At 37.6% G+C, this 13,491-nt stretch overlaps 4 protein-coding genes across 4 annotated transcripts; 1 reads left to right on the top strand and 3 right to left on the bottom strand.

The window, feature by feature from the left end:
• Positions 1 to 384: 384 nt before the first annotated feature.
• Positions 385 to 3,145, bottom strand: LOC113765269 (protein SICKLE-like). The gene is made up of 3 exons (XM_027309387.1): positions 3,022 to 3,145; positions 1,509 to 1,784; positions 385 to 1,251 (listed from the first exon to the last, which is right to left on the bottom strand). The coding sequence occupies exons 2-3, from the start codon at positions 1,777 to 1,779 to the stop codon at positions 476 to 478; spliced, it is 1,047 nt and encodes a 348-aa protein (XP_027165188.1). The 5' UTR covers positions 1,780 to 1,784; positions 3,022 to 3,145; the 3' UTR covers positions 385 to 475.
• LOC113765939 (ATP-dependent Clp protease ATP-binding subunit ClpA homolog CD4B, chloroplastic-like) lies at positions 2,444 to 7,985 on the bottom strand. Its single transcript, XM_027310176.1, has 8 exons — positions 7,908 to 7,985; positions 7,617 to 7,802; positions 7,311 to 7,529; positions 7,004 to 7,221; positions 5,831 to 6,905; positions 4,849 to 4,929; positions 4,379 to 4,442; positions 2,444 to 2,646 (listed from the first exon to the last, which is right to left on the bottom strand). Exons 1-8 carry the CDS (start codon positions 7,983 to 7,985, stop codon positions 2,444 to 2,446), a joined length of 2,124 nt encoding a protein of 707 aa, XP_027165977.1.
• A 1,170-nt stretch (positions 7,986 to 9,155) lies between these two features.
• Positions 9,156 to 9,671, top strand: LOC113765938 (E3 ubiquitin-protein ligase RNF181-like). Its single transcript, XM_027310175.1, has one exon. The coding sequence runs from the start codon at positions 9,156 to 9,158 to the stop codon at positions 9,669 to 9,671; it is 516 nt and encodes a 171-aa protein (XP_027165976.1).
• Positions 9,672 to 10,341: 670 nt separating this feature from the next.
• Positions 10,342 to 12,787, bottom strand: LOC113764860 (40S ribosomal protein S24-1-like). Its single transcript, XM_027308891.1, has 5 exons — positions 12,603 to 12,787; positions 12,447 to 12,488; positions 11,766 to 11,936; positions 11,074 to 11,160; positions 10,342 to 10,749 (listed from the first exon to the last, which is right to left on the bottom strand). The coding sequence occupies exons 1-5, from the start codon at positions 12,672 to 12,674 to the stop codon at positions 10,708 to 10,710; spliced, it is 414 nt and encodes a 137-aa protein (XP_027164692.1). The 5' UTR covers positions 12,675 to 12,787; the 3' UTR covers positions 10,342 to 10,707.
• Between the last annotated feature and the right edge of the window lie 704 nt (positions 12,788 to 13,491).

Below are 13,491 nucleotides of genomic sequence, written 5' to 3'. Positions count from 1 at the left end.
TTGTAAATTGGCCCTGTTTCTTTCTAAATAAACTCCCAAATTCTCAAGAAAACATTAAACTGTTGAAAATATGCTTTTAAATTCTGCAGCATATGTAGATCAGAAATCCCTACAAGGGCTTAAAAATCCAAACAAGAAAATAACACAGAAATTAGAAAAAGAAAAAGGACAAGAAATGGTTAAATATGTATCATGTCTTTGCATAAAAGGTGAAGGATATATAGCAGCCTATTTTCCAGTCCAATCAAACCCAGAGCCACACAGTAGAGAGACTCAATTCTTTCAAGAATGCAAACATGGCTACACATAATGTAACTATAAACAAGTCCCTCTAAAACTGCTCATCCATCTACCAGGTCTGAAATTTGGCTGCCTATAGTAAAATAGTTCAAAACAGAAAAAAAAATTATAAATAAAAACAATGCAGAGGCCTTTCTGGAAACTATTTATACAAATTACAAACAGTTCATAATTTCTATTCCACATAGTCATCGCCATCGTCATTGTCGTCAGCAGATTCATAATTTGTTGCTGCATGAAATGATGCAGCAAGGTCTTCTGCAAAGCTTCTCCCAGAAGTATACTTGTGCAATACTTCTGAAACTTGAGCCTTTTTTCCTCTAATGGATTCTGGAAGCCAGGATTTTTTGGAGTCATGGGTACCAAAAGTTGGAGCATCTTTTCTCCTCCAAATGACAGGTTTTAGCGCTGCCCATGGATCTTCTACCATTGATTTATTGTAAAACCTACCCGGATTATGCTCAGCTGACAAGAAATCATGTGAACCTACTCTTCTACCACTATTAGCTGAAACTGGAGTGTTGTATCCTTGCCCTCGACCTCTACCTCTTCCTGAAGCCTGGGGGCTGTTGTTACCAAGCCACCGACTTTGGCCTCTCCCTGAATTAGGATAAGGGCTACCAAAATTACCATACCCACTCTCAGGACTGTTGATGCAACCATAGCCTCTGCTATGGCCATCATTAAAACTCGGACTACCTCCTGGTGCAAAGCCTGGACTAGCAACGCTACCTCCTCTTGAAAAGTTTGATGAAATGTAGGTAGGTGTTCCGGTTGATCCGCCGCCTTCTGGTGTGCCAAAAGGACTTGGTGTTCCCCTTGGACTCCTGAAAGGGCCAGGTCTGTGGTATGGTCCTGGAGATTGAAACATCCTCTGATCTGCACAGTAGGTGGCTTGGGCTTGATAAGCTGGATGGCCCCAAGGGTTGGTCATATCTGGTCTAACTGGTCCTGTTAATGGAAATTATTAGAAAGCACAGAGATAAGACCATGAGCATAGAACTTTCACAAAAAAAAAAAAAAAAGACTTGCTACCTTTCATTGATCATTTATACACCACCAGTAGCCAGATAGGTAAAGCATTTTAGAGAATTGGGAGATGATGACAGATGAAAACACACATGTTGCAGAAGCAAATGGTGGACAAATAAAATCAAAGCTATCCAAACTGAAAAGGAAAGTCAAAAGGTCGAGAATATGCTATTTACTTGGAGGCGTGAAATAGTCTGGTGAAATTTGATGGCTGACCTTGCCCCTCTTGTTTGCTGAAAATGCTGACATCGGATCTGTGTAATAATCAAATCTAGGAGCTGCCTGTGGCTCTGGATGCACAGATGGAGGGACCGAGGCTTCAATCAATGGGTTGGCAAGAGTATAAGATGCACCCATACAATTCTCAGAATCGCCGTGCACTCCAGACTGATCAGCTTCCCTACGCAATGCATTCAGCCTTTCTCTCCTCTTTTCTGACTCTTCCATTGCAGCTGACATAAATACACGGCATAACAAAAGACTGTAAAATTACAGCACAAACAAGAATAAAAACAAGGAATAATCTAGCATTCATTGAGGGAAGAGAAAATTAACAATGATGGAAAAAGAAGCCAGCCTACCATGAACTGTGTCTTTTAACATTAAAGGAGGAAAATTCAATTTCATGTACTGTCATTCCTCAAAACCATTTAGAAAGTTGAAAACAATTCTAGTGTATAAAAGTGAAATGCACCATACAACAGCAATATTGTGCTTGATACCTACAACAAAACCCCCATTAAGCATGATATATGACTATAAACATTCATACTGAAATATAAAAATCAAGTCTTTCATAATATATAGTTAACTGGCAACAAACTAAACTGCATTACATGCAAAACAAACCCAAGAAAATCTCTAATTTAACGAACTTGAATTTGCGCTCATATTAAACACAAAGTTTCCTACTCCATAAACATCAACCTCAAAATATTTATCTTCCAACCCAACTAAAACATACTGGTCAACGTCCCTTAAGGACGAAATACACTTGCACAATTCAGAAGCCAAAGAGTTTGAAAGTTAAAAAATAATGGAACGCAAGACATTAGACACCTTAGTTAAGTTTGGTTAGCAGGATTTGGCAGGACTGAACTACTAGCCTGCCTTATCCATGGTTCAATTCAATGACGCATCCGACTCCGAGTTGACCCGGCTGAGTCTTCACCAGAACTTCACCCTCCGGTCCGCCATATCCCGGAGACAGTACTCGTTCCAACTCGGAAGATTCAGGCCAAGTCAACTCCAGACTCAAAAGAGCGGCCGAGTGAGCCAACCCGTATTGACTCATCAGACATCCATGAACGGAGGCTTTCACCATGAGAAAGCCGCATCCAATTTATGAGAAATTGCACAGAAAGGCAGAAATAACAAATCAATCTTTAACCCAAAATTCTCTCTTTGAAGACTCTTCACTAAACAGCAAGTGGGTGGCAGAGATTCAAGAGAAGGAGAAGAAAAAATAAAAGGTCGAAGAAGACGAGCAGGCTTTCACATCATATGCAGGGGTTGTGGTGACCAAATCTAAATACGGTAACCAATAATTTCAGCAAAAAGCTTAAAATACAAATTTTCGTCACGTTTTCCTTACAAGTATGCTTAATACATAAATTCAGCCGGGTTCTTACATGTATGCTTAATACATAAATTCGAAAACATGAGGAGATAGGGAGATTCTGAACTTACCGCGGATTCAAAAGCTACCGGCGATGGATAAGAAAATCCGGCGGCCGTCGGAGGATTGAAAAATTAGGGAAGGAAGGGACTTCAATAGCTTCAGTATCTCCTCCCCTCTGCGTTTTTTTGGGTGTTCCTGATTTTGCCTATAATTTTGCCATTTTAACATTTTTTTTTCTTTAAAACAAAAAATTTTAGTTGCCGCCCGTTAGATGCCTTGTGAACCGACCCATTGTATGACTTGGCTTATTTGGCCAAGGCCACGCCTTCAAGTGTGAATGTGTGATTAGTTCTTTGAGCAAAAAAGGCGCAACTGTTTTTTTTTTTTTTAATTTATACAGAAAAGTTTTAAGTGAATTCAGTTTCGATCGTCATACGGACCAAGACTTGCCCTAAGACCATAGATTGTTTATAGGAATTCTTAGAAACGCTCACCAATATAGTTCTCGTAACCTGAAAAAAATGTTTTAAATGAAATTGTGACAGGTGCTAATCCAACTACTATTATTAAAGATACGGTAGATAAAATTTCAAGAACCGCTACTGAACCAATTGAAATTGAGCCAAATAGCTTCGTGATTTGGTTGCTCTAACTCTCCGAGGATTATATACATGATTATGTATATGATTATACAAGCCAAAGGGTGAATTTCTCTGGATATTGTCCATACAAGAAAATATCACAAAAATAGTACTTGTTGAGGTGGGGTACTAATATAGGGGTCGACGCAGTTGGCAAGTGAGGCGTCATTGAAAAATTGATTTAAATTTCCTTTTTTTTTTGTTGTTGGAGGAACTAAAAAGAATGATTTTTTTTTTAAAGGCTTCTCCACATGCCATATGACATGCAACGAAGCTTTAAAAAAAAAACTTGTCATCGCTGCATCTGAGCTAGATGTGGCAACCCTTTTTTTTTTTAATTTTAAGTATAAATTTCTAATTTTATATCCCTAATCTCTAAACCGTAACACTAAACCTTAAACCGTAAACCGTAAACCCTAAAATCTAACATTACATAAAACAAAAATTACATTAAAAATTGTGCTATTTTTCTCTTATAACCGGTGATTAATCGTCAATGAATGATAAGAAACGAGCTTTAGGTTCCAATTTAAAATAAAAAATTAAATTAAATTGAAATATGCCCAAGTCATCCTTTTTTGAATTTTTTGGTTTTAAAATTAATTTAAACTATGAGAAATAATGCAGCATCCAACGATAAATGTGTAAAATAACAAAATAAAAGTTTTGTGATAATTAAACGGGAGTTTTGATAAGAAAAAATCTTGATGTCTGATTATCACCCACGAATGCGCCTCTTGCCCTTGTCGCATAGTGTGGTAAAGCAACCACATTTTCAACGTACCTCCCGTGTGATTGATCTTGCTGCAGTTGTAACCTTTCATACCTTTGAGATAGTGCCTACACTCCTTCAGGCATAAAGTTCAGAAACCGGATGACTTTCCAGGTACTCGCTCGCTCGTGGCGATCCTTAAGTTCCTAACCATGGCTTCATTTTCCTGTTTTCATTGCATGTTTACTAAAGAAAACCAACATCGAAAGTTAGCACTAATATTTTGTAAACTCTGGATGCCCAAATTGATTAAACGCAATGGGATCATTTCAATGATTGTTGTCATAGATTATATGACAACATTATATGGAATGAATAATTCAATAAGAGAGGTTGGATTGAATAGCCAAATCAACATTTCACAAATTTTCCAACGTCTTTAGAATACAAAAAGAGGGAGGAAAAAACCTCAATTTTGTCTTACAATTTATTCAACATATTTTGAGGTAATTAATAATTCTGAAGAAGTGGATGGATATTACCTGTGCAGCCAATTTGGTTAAGTCCGTAGAGAACTTGTTGAGTGTCAGATACTTGAGAGTAGAACTCCGCTGCAGATTCTCCTGCATGCCCATTGCATCAACAGAAAAAATGGAAGTCAAAATACAGGAAAACTCAAAATCTCGTGCTAAAGAGCTACAGGTTGGCAGTTCGAGTCGTATCTAGGGCATACTATTTATTGAACTTGTTCATTCAATGAGCAATTCATTAAGAGAACTACAATCAATATATCAATATAGGTCCTTTTTCCCTCACATACATCAAATTGCTACAGTAATTTTTCCATGAAAAATCACGGAAAATGCAATCCAAACACAACCTAGTTTTCTCGGAGAGAGTATTAATACTTTGAAAAAGTGTTTAAATTTCAAGGTGCAATAAACATACATGAGTGCATGTATCTATATGGTAAAGTTGGTGGTTAAGATTAGTGGTTGGTGTAGATTAGGTGAATTGACCAGTGCTCAGTGAGTAGTCATTTTTTTTTTTAAATGTATAGTCTTTTAGGAACTATCCCCTCAATTTGTATCTCTTAGTGACAATAGTGATTTTTTTTAAAAAAAATGTAGGCTTTTGAGAAAATTTTAAAATTTTTTATTAATCTTGATGTTGTCTATGGTACAAACAAAAGAAAAATCTATTCATGGTTGTATTAAGCTTTGAACAAAGTTAACATAATGGCTTTGGCAAAAGTATGTGTAGATCAGTAATTAACTATTATGTTCTTCCAAAATGATGGAACAAAATATATACTACTAGTAAGATCAAATTTATAAGAATAGTTAACCACATTTCTCAAGGAACAAAAAGGCAAATTCCTATTCCAATATCTAAACAGGGCTTTAATAAAAACTTTTCAATTCATGCTTTTCAGAGATTCTGCATCCAAATCCAGAAATCCTTACTGCAACCTCAACACCTTTACTTTTTCTCGTTCTTGGTCTTTTTGTTTGAAAAATGGACCTCATTATTCTGATTAACATCAACAATAAGAGATTCATTTTCTTTGGCTTCACCGTTCAAGATACTTTCTGCCAATTTGTCTTCCAGGAGCCTAGTGATGGCTCTCCTCAGTGGCCTAGCACCATAGTTATTGGAGCTGCCGCAGCTCTCCAAAATCAGCATCCCCTTAAATTTCTCTGTGATTTCAAGATTTATGTGCTTCATTCGAACTACTCTTTTGCAAACTTCTTCAAGCATTATGTCCAAGATTTGCATTAGCTCAGTTGTTCCAAGCTTCTTGAATATAACGATCTCATCCAATCGGTTTAAAAATTCAGGCCTGAATGTCTTTTTCAGGTGCATGGTTACACCACCTTCTTTTCCTCTCTCATCATCCAATGTTGATCCAAAACCAATATTAGACGTCATTATTATGATTGTGTGCTTGAAGTCAACAACTCTTCCTTTACCATCCGTCAATCTTCCATCATCAAGAATTTGCAGTAAGGCGTTGAAGACATCCCTATGAGCCTTCTCAATTTCATCAAACAGAATCAGATTATGAGGCCTGTTACGAATTGCTTCAGTTAAAACTCCACCATATTCATGGCCAATGTAGCCAGGGGGTGAACCATAGAATTTAGAAACCGAATGACTTTCCATGTACTCGCTCATGTCGACCCTGACCATCGCTTCTTTTGATCCAAAATATTCGTCTGCTAATAGCTTAGCAACTTCAGTTTTCCCAACCCCAGTTGGACCAGTGAAGAGAAATGTTGCCACAGGACGGTCAGGATTATTTATGCCAACTCTTGCTCTCCTAATAGCACGACTCACTGCTTCAATAGCCTCATCTTGTCCTATTATGTGCTTTTGAAGAATGTTCGCCAGGTTCAGGAGACGAATAGATTCTTCCTCAGAAACTTTTTCAATGGGAATCTCAGTCCGAGAAGAGATTACATGCTTGATATCTTCTCTAGTCACCACAGGAGCAACATGCTTGTTGCTGTCTACACTTGCATTGCTTCTATACAGCTGAACTCGCGACCCTGATTCATCCATCACATCTATTGCCTTATCAGGCAGAAAACCGTCACTGAAATTGATCAACAGCCAAACTATTATTCAGTTTTTGCCAATTGAAAAGTATTCAAGTATTAACAGGAGAGTTACTCATGAATTTGATCAATTGACCTAATGTATTGTTTTGACAACTTAACCGAAGCAATCAAAGCCTCCTCCTCGTACTTGACAGAATGGTGCAACCCGAACTTTTCCTGTAGGCCTTTTAGAATCTCTATTGCCTCATCAATGGACGGTTCAGGGACTTGAACAACTTGGAATCTCCGTTTGAGGGCAGGATCTCTTTCAATGTACTTCTTGTATTCATCCAGTGTGGTTGCTCCAATGCACTAAATAAAGAATACATGTCCAAATACAATATAATTACATAAAATCTGAACAGTGCTTCGCCTTCGAACAGAAGAATATATATACATACTTTTAACTCCCCTCGAGCAAGCGGGGGCTTTAAAATGTTAGCAGCATCTAGGGCCTGTCCGCCAGATCCAGCTCCGATAAGAGTGTGTAACTCATCAATGAAAAGAAGAATTTCACCTTTGCTCTGCTTAACTTCATCAATTACCATTATCAACCTTTCTTCAAATTCTCCACGGTTTGATGATCCAGCGATAAGACGTCCCATATGTATGGAGAATAGCTGATCCATATAAATTGACCAGGTTACCAGTTATTGTAATCATTATCAAAACTAGTAGGAAGCAACATTAGCGGGAACTGATTTAACCTTCTTTTTCTGGAGTTTCTCTGGGACAGTTGCATTAGCAATGCGCTGCGCCAGCCCTTCTGCAATGACAGTTTTGCCAACACCAGGATCTCCAATAAGGCATGCATTGTTCTTTTTTCTCTTGCACAAAATTTGCGTTACACACTCTATTTGCTGTTGCCTTCCAATTACAGGATCCAACTTGTTCTAGCAGCAAACAAAGAAAATCAACAATTTGTACTTTTATATAACAAGGATCAAGAAATCAAGTTCAATAGGACTTATGAAGGCCAAAAACTCTGCAGATTTTACCTCTGCTGCCAATTTAGTCAGGTTTGTACCATATTTATTTAGTGCTTGGAGAGAACAATCTTGCTCCAGCTTCTCCATGGTCTGGTATCTAGCAAATGCAAGATTATAGCAGTTGATTACAGTTTCTGGTGAATTGTAATCTTGTTAAACACCACGAGAGCTTGAGTTTATGCAGACCTTGAGTCCCGTTTTATCCTGTGAACTTCAGCTAGCTAGCCTTGAGGATTCACTAACAGTTGCCTTAGTCATTAATGGTACAATGAATGCATGATCTATTGATACATGAATCCTGCTCCTGCTAAATAGTGTTTCAATTCCCAAGAACAATAGATGTTTAGGATTCCCTTGAACCTCTGATCCCATAACAGGCAAAATCTCTAGTCTAATCGTTGATCAATCAGTGATTTCATGATGTTTCAGTGGTATTCTTCCCCTCAAAATCTCGGGGTTTGTACAGAAGGGATTCTGTTTTCCAATCATTTCCACCTTTCAAACCTTGTTATTGTGAATTCCGATGGTTCATTGAGGAGTTTATGGAGTACGAGGCAGTAATCAATGCGTTGTTAATTGGAAATTTACAGATATTAACATGGTTTGCTGATAATCTTTTAGTTTCTCAAGTATAATTTATACATAACCAAAAGAAATCAAGAGAATATTACAACAACAACAACAAGAATTCTATAAAACAAAATAAGAAATATTAATTCAACATTATAAATATTTATATGGTTCTGGATCAGCTTGTGTATGTCCATGGCATTGTGAAAAAGATTGTTATGGCTGTTAGAGAGAGAAAAAAATGTACCTCAATATTTTTAAAATATTAGATTAAATTAGCTTGGTTCACTCATTTGATTAATTGTTTACCATAATCCTTACTTTTGTACACTACTTATGTATTGGACGTTAGATTAACTTTAGCTGTATGCACAGATAATTATTGATTGAATATAATTGGGAACCGTGAAATCTATAACCACACGTCACCAAAACCTGGGAAAGAGGGTGTTAGGAATTAGGAAACGAACGTTATATTGACTACTGCCTAGTCCTAATCTTAAAATTCATCAAACTTTCTCCTGATCGGATAAGGAAATCAATACAACCCCTTCCCTCAATGTATATACGCAAAACCAGAAAAGGGCAAGTTAAACCACATATCTTGCCATCTCCGTTCTTTAATTTCGGCAATACTTCCTAAAAGAAACTAGTACAGTATTAGATTAGTAGTCTCTAGCAAGAACCATGGGGGAGGAACAAGAGCTTCGAATAGCTACTGCTTTGGCTGGAGTTCTAAATGGTGATGATTACTCAACAATTTTAGACGTTGACCATGAGGAAGAAAATCAATGGGGTGGATCAGGTTCATGCCAATTATGTGCTAGTGAAAGTCTGTACCCAAAGTTGAGTGGCATGACTGCTGAATTGGCCATGTCAAGGGCTAAAGAAACTGATAGAGATTTTCATGCTGTTTATGAAGAAACTCAGCACAGTATTCGAGTAAAAGTCGTGAAAATTCTTGCCAGAACTGTTCATCCAGCTCTTAAAGTTTTGACACAGGTTGTGGTTTCTGGTGATGATCAAGAAGATGGGGAGCATGTTTGTGGGATTTGTCAAGATGAGATGAAAAGTGAGGATGATGTGAGAGCCTTGGGTTGCAAGCATTCTTTTCACTGCGAGTGTATCTTCAAGTGGCTGAATAAAAAGATGGTATGCCCTTTGTGTAGGTATTCTCCCCTGACAGAAGAAGATCACAACTAAGCTTACTCCTGAAGACATTATTAGCTTATTGATTACCGGGTTGCAGTTTAGTGTTCTGTGTTAGTCTTTTTGATCACTGGGTCCTGTAACTAATTAGATTTTCATGGATTACTTCAGTTGTATAATATTGTATATTCGTTTTAGTGGGGATAATATAAAACAAAATTCCACCTTTTGATACTACATTCTTTAGCACTTAACCATTTCATCTGGTGTATGCACCAATGCAGATCATGGTTTACCACCTTGAATGATGACTTTATACATTTTTTTGATTGTCTGTGTTACAAGTTGCGTTTCACCGGAATCGTCTCATCTTTGTGAATTGCTCTTAGTTGTAATTTTATCCTCAATTTTGAGTGGCGTGTCCCATAAATTATCACGCAGGTGAGTAAACAGATCAATTTCCTTATTTAATCATCATGGAGGGAAAAACAGGAAGCTGTCTACAAGGCTCATGGACGTAGCTGAAAGGAGCAGATTTCAGATTGAAATGCTATCTTATCAAGTAAAAGATACAAATAACAGCTTCACAAACAAACATCGAGCAAAGGATACAAATTTCACAAACAAACTTGCCTAGAGACTCCGACTGCAAAGGTGTTGCCGTTCAACTCAGGAAAAAGCAATCAACTATCAAAACATTTGCTCAAAAATGGAGGGTTTCGGGTGCATGGGTATTGCCAGAGATTGAACATTTCAACAGGTACAACGTCCAATTCCACCTTGTAACATTAGTACAAACACCCAAAATATAAGGCACAAACCACAGCTTCAACCTATTTGCATAAGCCCTGAAATTCATAGCAAGAGTCACAATAATTGATCAAACTATCTATCTGTCTGTCTCCCTCAAGAGTCAAAAGGGTACTGGCTATTCATAGAGTGCAAGATTTGAACTGTAAACATCTTCATCTCATAGTTTCAAAGGAACAAAGACACAATTCAAAGTAACAAATGAGAAAATAACTCTGCTGCAAAAACATTTTTGTTTTTCTCTATAAAAACTTGACAAGGCCTAGAACTCTCAGGAAAATTATTTCTTCTTTCCACCCTTGGCAGCATCTCCAGCCTTTGTCTGCAAAGAGCAGAGTAGAAAGAATTGTCAAATCAACCAGAAGACATGAGCATCAACCAGACGACATGAAAGCAAAACACTAGTGGACATATATTCATGGCAAAGCATAATCAGGGGAAGGTAAGAACAGAAGGCAGGAAGAACAAATTTTCCAGACCCCTTTATGGTCTTCCTGGATGAAGTGGCTTATATTTTGTTGATTAAAAGATGCCATACAGTTTAAGAGACTAACTGCCAAATCCATCAACATCCAAAATTCATAAATCCATATTATTAGTGTCTCCCCCACCCAGAACCAGCAATTCACAGATTCAAAGAACTTACCTTCTTTACACCACGGATCTTCTTGGCCCTGTTCTTCCTTTCCTTGAGCTGTTTCCTAGACTTCTCTACCTTAGTATCCAGGCCATTCTGCATTTCAAAAACAAAAACCAGCAGTTAGAGACACATGCTTCATGATGCAAAGTGAAAAATTGGAAGAAAGCAAAAACATAGACATGCGAAGTCTCATTTACACAAAGACAATAGAAAATGGAAAATGGAAACTATGAACTCATCGAATGCAAAAGAAACTACCCCTAGTCGGCAAGCATAATCAAGAGATACTCTCAACAATCAGCTTTAACCAAAGCTGGACATGGTGGTCTGGAATGGGAATGGGAGAAAAACCCCCCATTACAATGGAGCTGTTTGCATTCTCCCATGTCTAACATTAGCGGATGGGGCCTTGGGTATGAAATGATACGTCCCCTACTAGTAAAGTAAGTACCCTACAGGAAGTTTGCAAAATTTCCACCAAATAACAAACCTGACAACCCAATTCAGTCGAATTGAATAGTTATTTCAATTTAAGCCAAATTAGGACTCACCCTCAATAACACGAATATGTTATAAAGGTCACCAAAAGGTCATTAATCTCAAAGAAGCACACATGGTCAACATAATGCGTCAGGAGAAGGAAAACAGCCAAGCACTTAATTACAATAACTTCAAGCAAACAGAGGAACTTAAATTACCCTGATAAGCCGATATTTGGGCTCAAATTTCTTGGCATTCTCTACAGAATCATAGATCAATCCAAACCCAGTTGATTTGCCACCTCCAAAATGCGTCCTGAACTTGAAAACAAAGATGGCATTTGGGTCCTTGACATCATACATCCTGGCCAATTTCTCCTTCAACTCAGCCTTTAATCATCAAATAACAAAAAAGTTAATAAATCAATAACTAGTTATGCAAACAGAATTTGCAAACACTAAACCCACTCAACAACACAACCAGAAATCAAGACTAATCGACTAAAATAAATTGAGTCAGAAAACAAAAGAATTAAAAAAATTACTATCATGAGCTCCAACTAGCCATAATAAGGCCTCAAACAAGATTCTGCAACAACCAGCAATATTACAATTAGTAACCTAGTTCCTTTATCATTGAACTACATTAACTCCAATTTCACAGGCACCCCCGAGAATCAAACCTAAGCAAATGCTGGAAAAAGCTAGCTTTTCAGTACTCAAGCTAACCTAGCTCTAATGTATTCCCTAATTGTTTTTACACTTACGGCTTGCTGCACAATAAAGAACTAATATACAAGAATACCAAGATCTATATATTTTTGCAGGGAAATACAGCAGGTAACACGGAAAAAACTGACTATGGAAACCAAAAACGAAACTAAAAAAGACATAACAAACCTTAGAAACATTAGGCCTTCCAGGATGCAGAACATCAATGACCTGCATCCCCAAACCAAAAAACAGAAAAAAATTCAAAATAGTGCAAAAATCAGAAAATATCAACACATATTAGGAAATCAAATGAACTAAATTTACTAGAATTTAGAGACTGACGAATTGTTTTCTGGAAAGAAGACGATTGGTCATGAACTTCCTAGTACGAATAGTCACCGCCTTGTCTGCCATTTTTTCTTGCCGCCGGCGCCGCCGCTGCTTCCGTTCTTTCTCCTCTGAATGGGCTGTTGGTTGGGGAAGCGACAGAACGGGGACGTAAAAGGCTAGGGTTTTAGAAATATAGAAGAAGAAGACAAATGTCCTGTGAAACCTTTAAGGGTTATATGATGGGCCGACATAATTAACCCTAGGGCCAAAAGTTTCAGATTGGGCTGTTTAATGGCATCTCGTATTACAACTTACAAGGGGCTTCCTCGGATTGGGCCTTTCAAGTCTGAACTAGCATATTGGGCTCCATTTGTTCACGTGGAGTTGATCTGCGAATTGGACTCGGGATTTCAACTCAAAGCTAGTAGGACAGGTTCCAGAGGCCTGCTGTTTGTTGATCAATTATAAAAGAAAATCGTGATAATGGTGGCCACATTTGTGAGGTTTGTCAAGAGGAAATGGTGCACAGACAAGATGTTAGAGCTATGGGTTGCAATCATTGTTTTCATGTTGAATCGTGACAGTGGTGACCATTTTTGTGAGGTTTGTCAGAACAAATTATGTTGATCGAATTCGAATCGAATTTTGATCGAGTCAACTCATGAGCACTTGTAAGCTGCTTGATTTATTTGTAACTCATGAGAAAAATATGATTTTTCCTCTGTGTAGATTCTCAGTTATTGAAGGCAGTAAGAAGAATGGTTAAGATTAATATTATTCGTGGAAGAAAGACTTCACATAAGCTACATCATGAATCTTTGGAGAAGAAGAAAAATTAACTAGTAGTTCAAAGTTGAAGTATCATTATGTGATGGTTCTGTAGTTGTTTTAATTATCTGTA

The sequence above is a fragment of the Coffea eugenioides genome, chromosome 3, assembly GCF_003713205.1.
Source record: "Coffea eugenioides isolate CCC68of chromosome 3, Ceug_1.0, whole genome shotgun sequence".
Taxonomy (NCBI): Eukaryota; Viridiplantae; Streptophyta; class Magnoliopsida; order Gentianales; family Rubiaceae; genus Coffea; species Coffea eugenioides.
The sequence above is the reverse complement of the archived record's forward strand: the minus strand, read 5'-3'. Positions and strand labels throughout refer to the sequence as shown.

Bases quoted from the DNA above. Each gene is read 5' to 3' on its own strand.
- LOC113765269 (XM_027309387.1), bottom strand. From the start codon at position 1,779: ATGGAAGAGTCAGAAAAGAGGAGAGAAAGGCTGAATGCATTGCGTAGG. The intron at 1,252-1,508 runs GTAAATAGCATA...TTCCATTAACAG, and splicing joins AGACTATTTCACGCCTCCAA to GACCAGTTAGACCAGATATG.
- LOC113765939 (XM_027310176.1), bottom strand. From the start codon at position 7,985: ATGGAGAAGCTGGAGCAAGATTGTTCTCTCCAAGCACTAAATAAATAT. The intron at 7,222-7,310 runs GTATGTATATAT...TTCTTTATTTAG, and splicing joins TTGCTCGAGGGGAGTTAAAA to TGCATTGGAGCAACCACACT. The intron at 4,443-4,848 runs GTAATATCCATC...TTATGCCTGAAG, and splicing joins TAACCAAATTGGCTGCACAG to GAGTGTAGGCACTATCTCAA.
- LOC113765938 (XM_027310175.1), top strand. From the start codon at position 9,156: ATGGGGGAGGAACAAGAGCTTCGAATAGCTACTGCTTTGGCTGGAGTT.
- LOC113764860 (XM_027308891.1), bottom strand. From the start codon at position 12,674: ATGGCAGACAAGGCGGTGACTATTCGTACTAGGAAGTTCATGACCAAT. The intron at 12,489-12,602 runs GTCAGTCTCTAA...TTGGGGATGCAG, and splicing joins TTCTTTCCAGAAAACAATTC to GTCATTGATGTTCTGCATCC. The intron at 11,937-12,446 runs GTTTGTTATGTC...TGATGATTAAAG, and splicing joins GAAGGCCTAATGTTTCTAAG to GCTGAGTTGAAGGAGAAATT.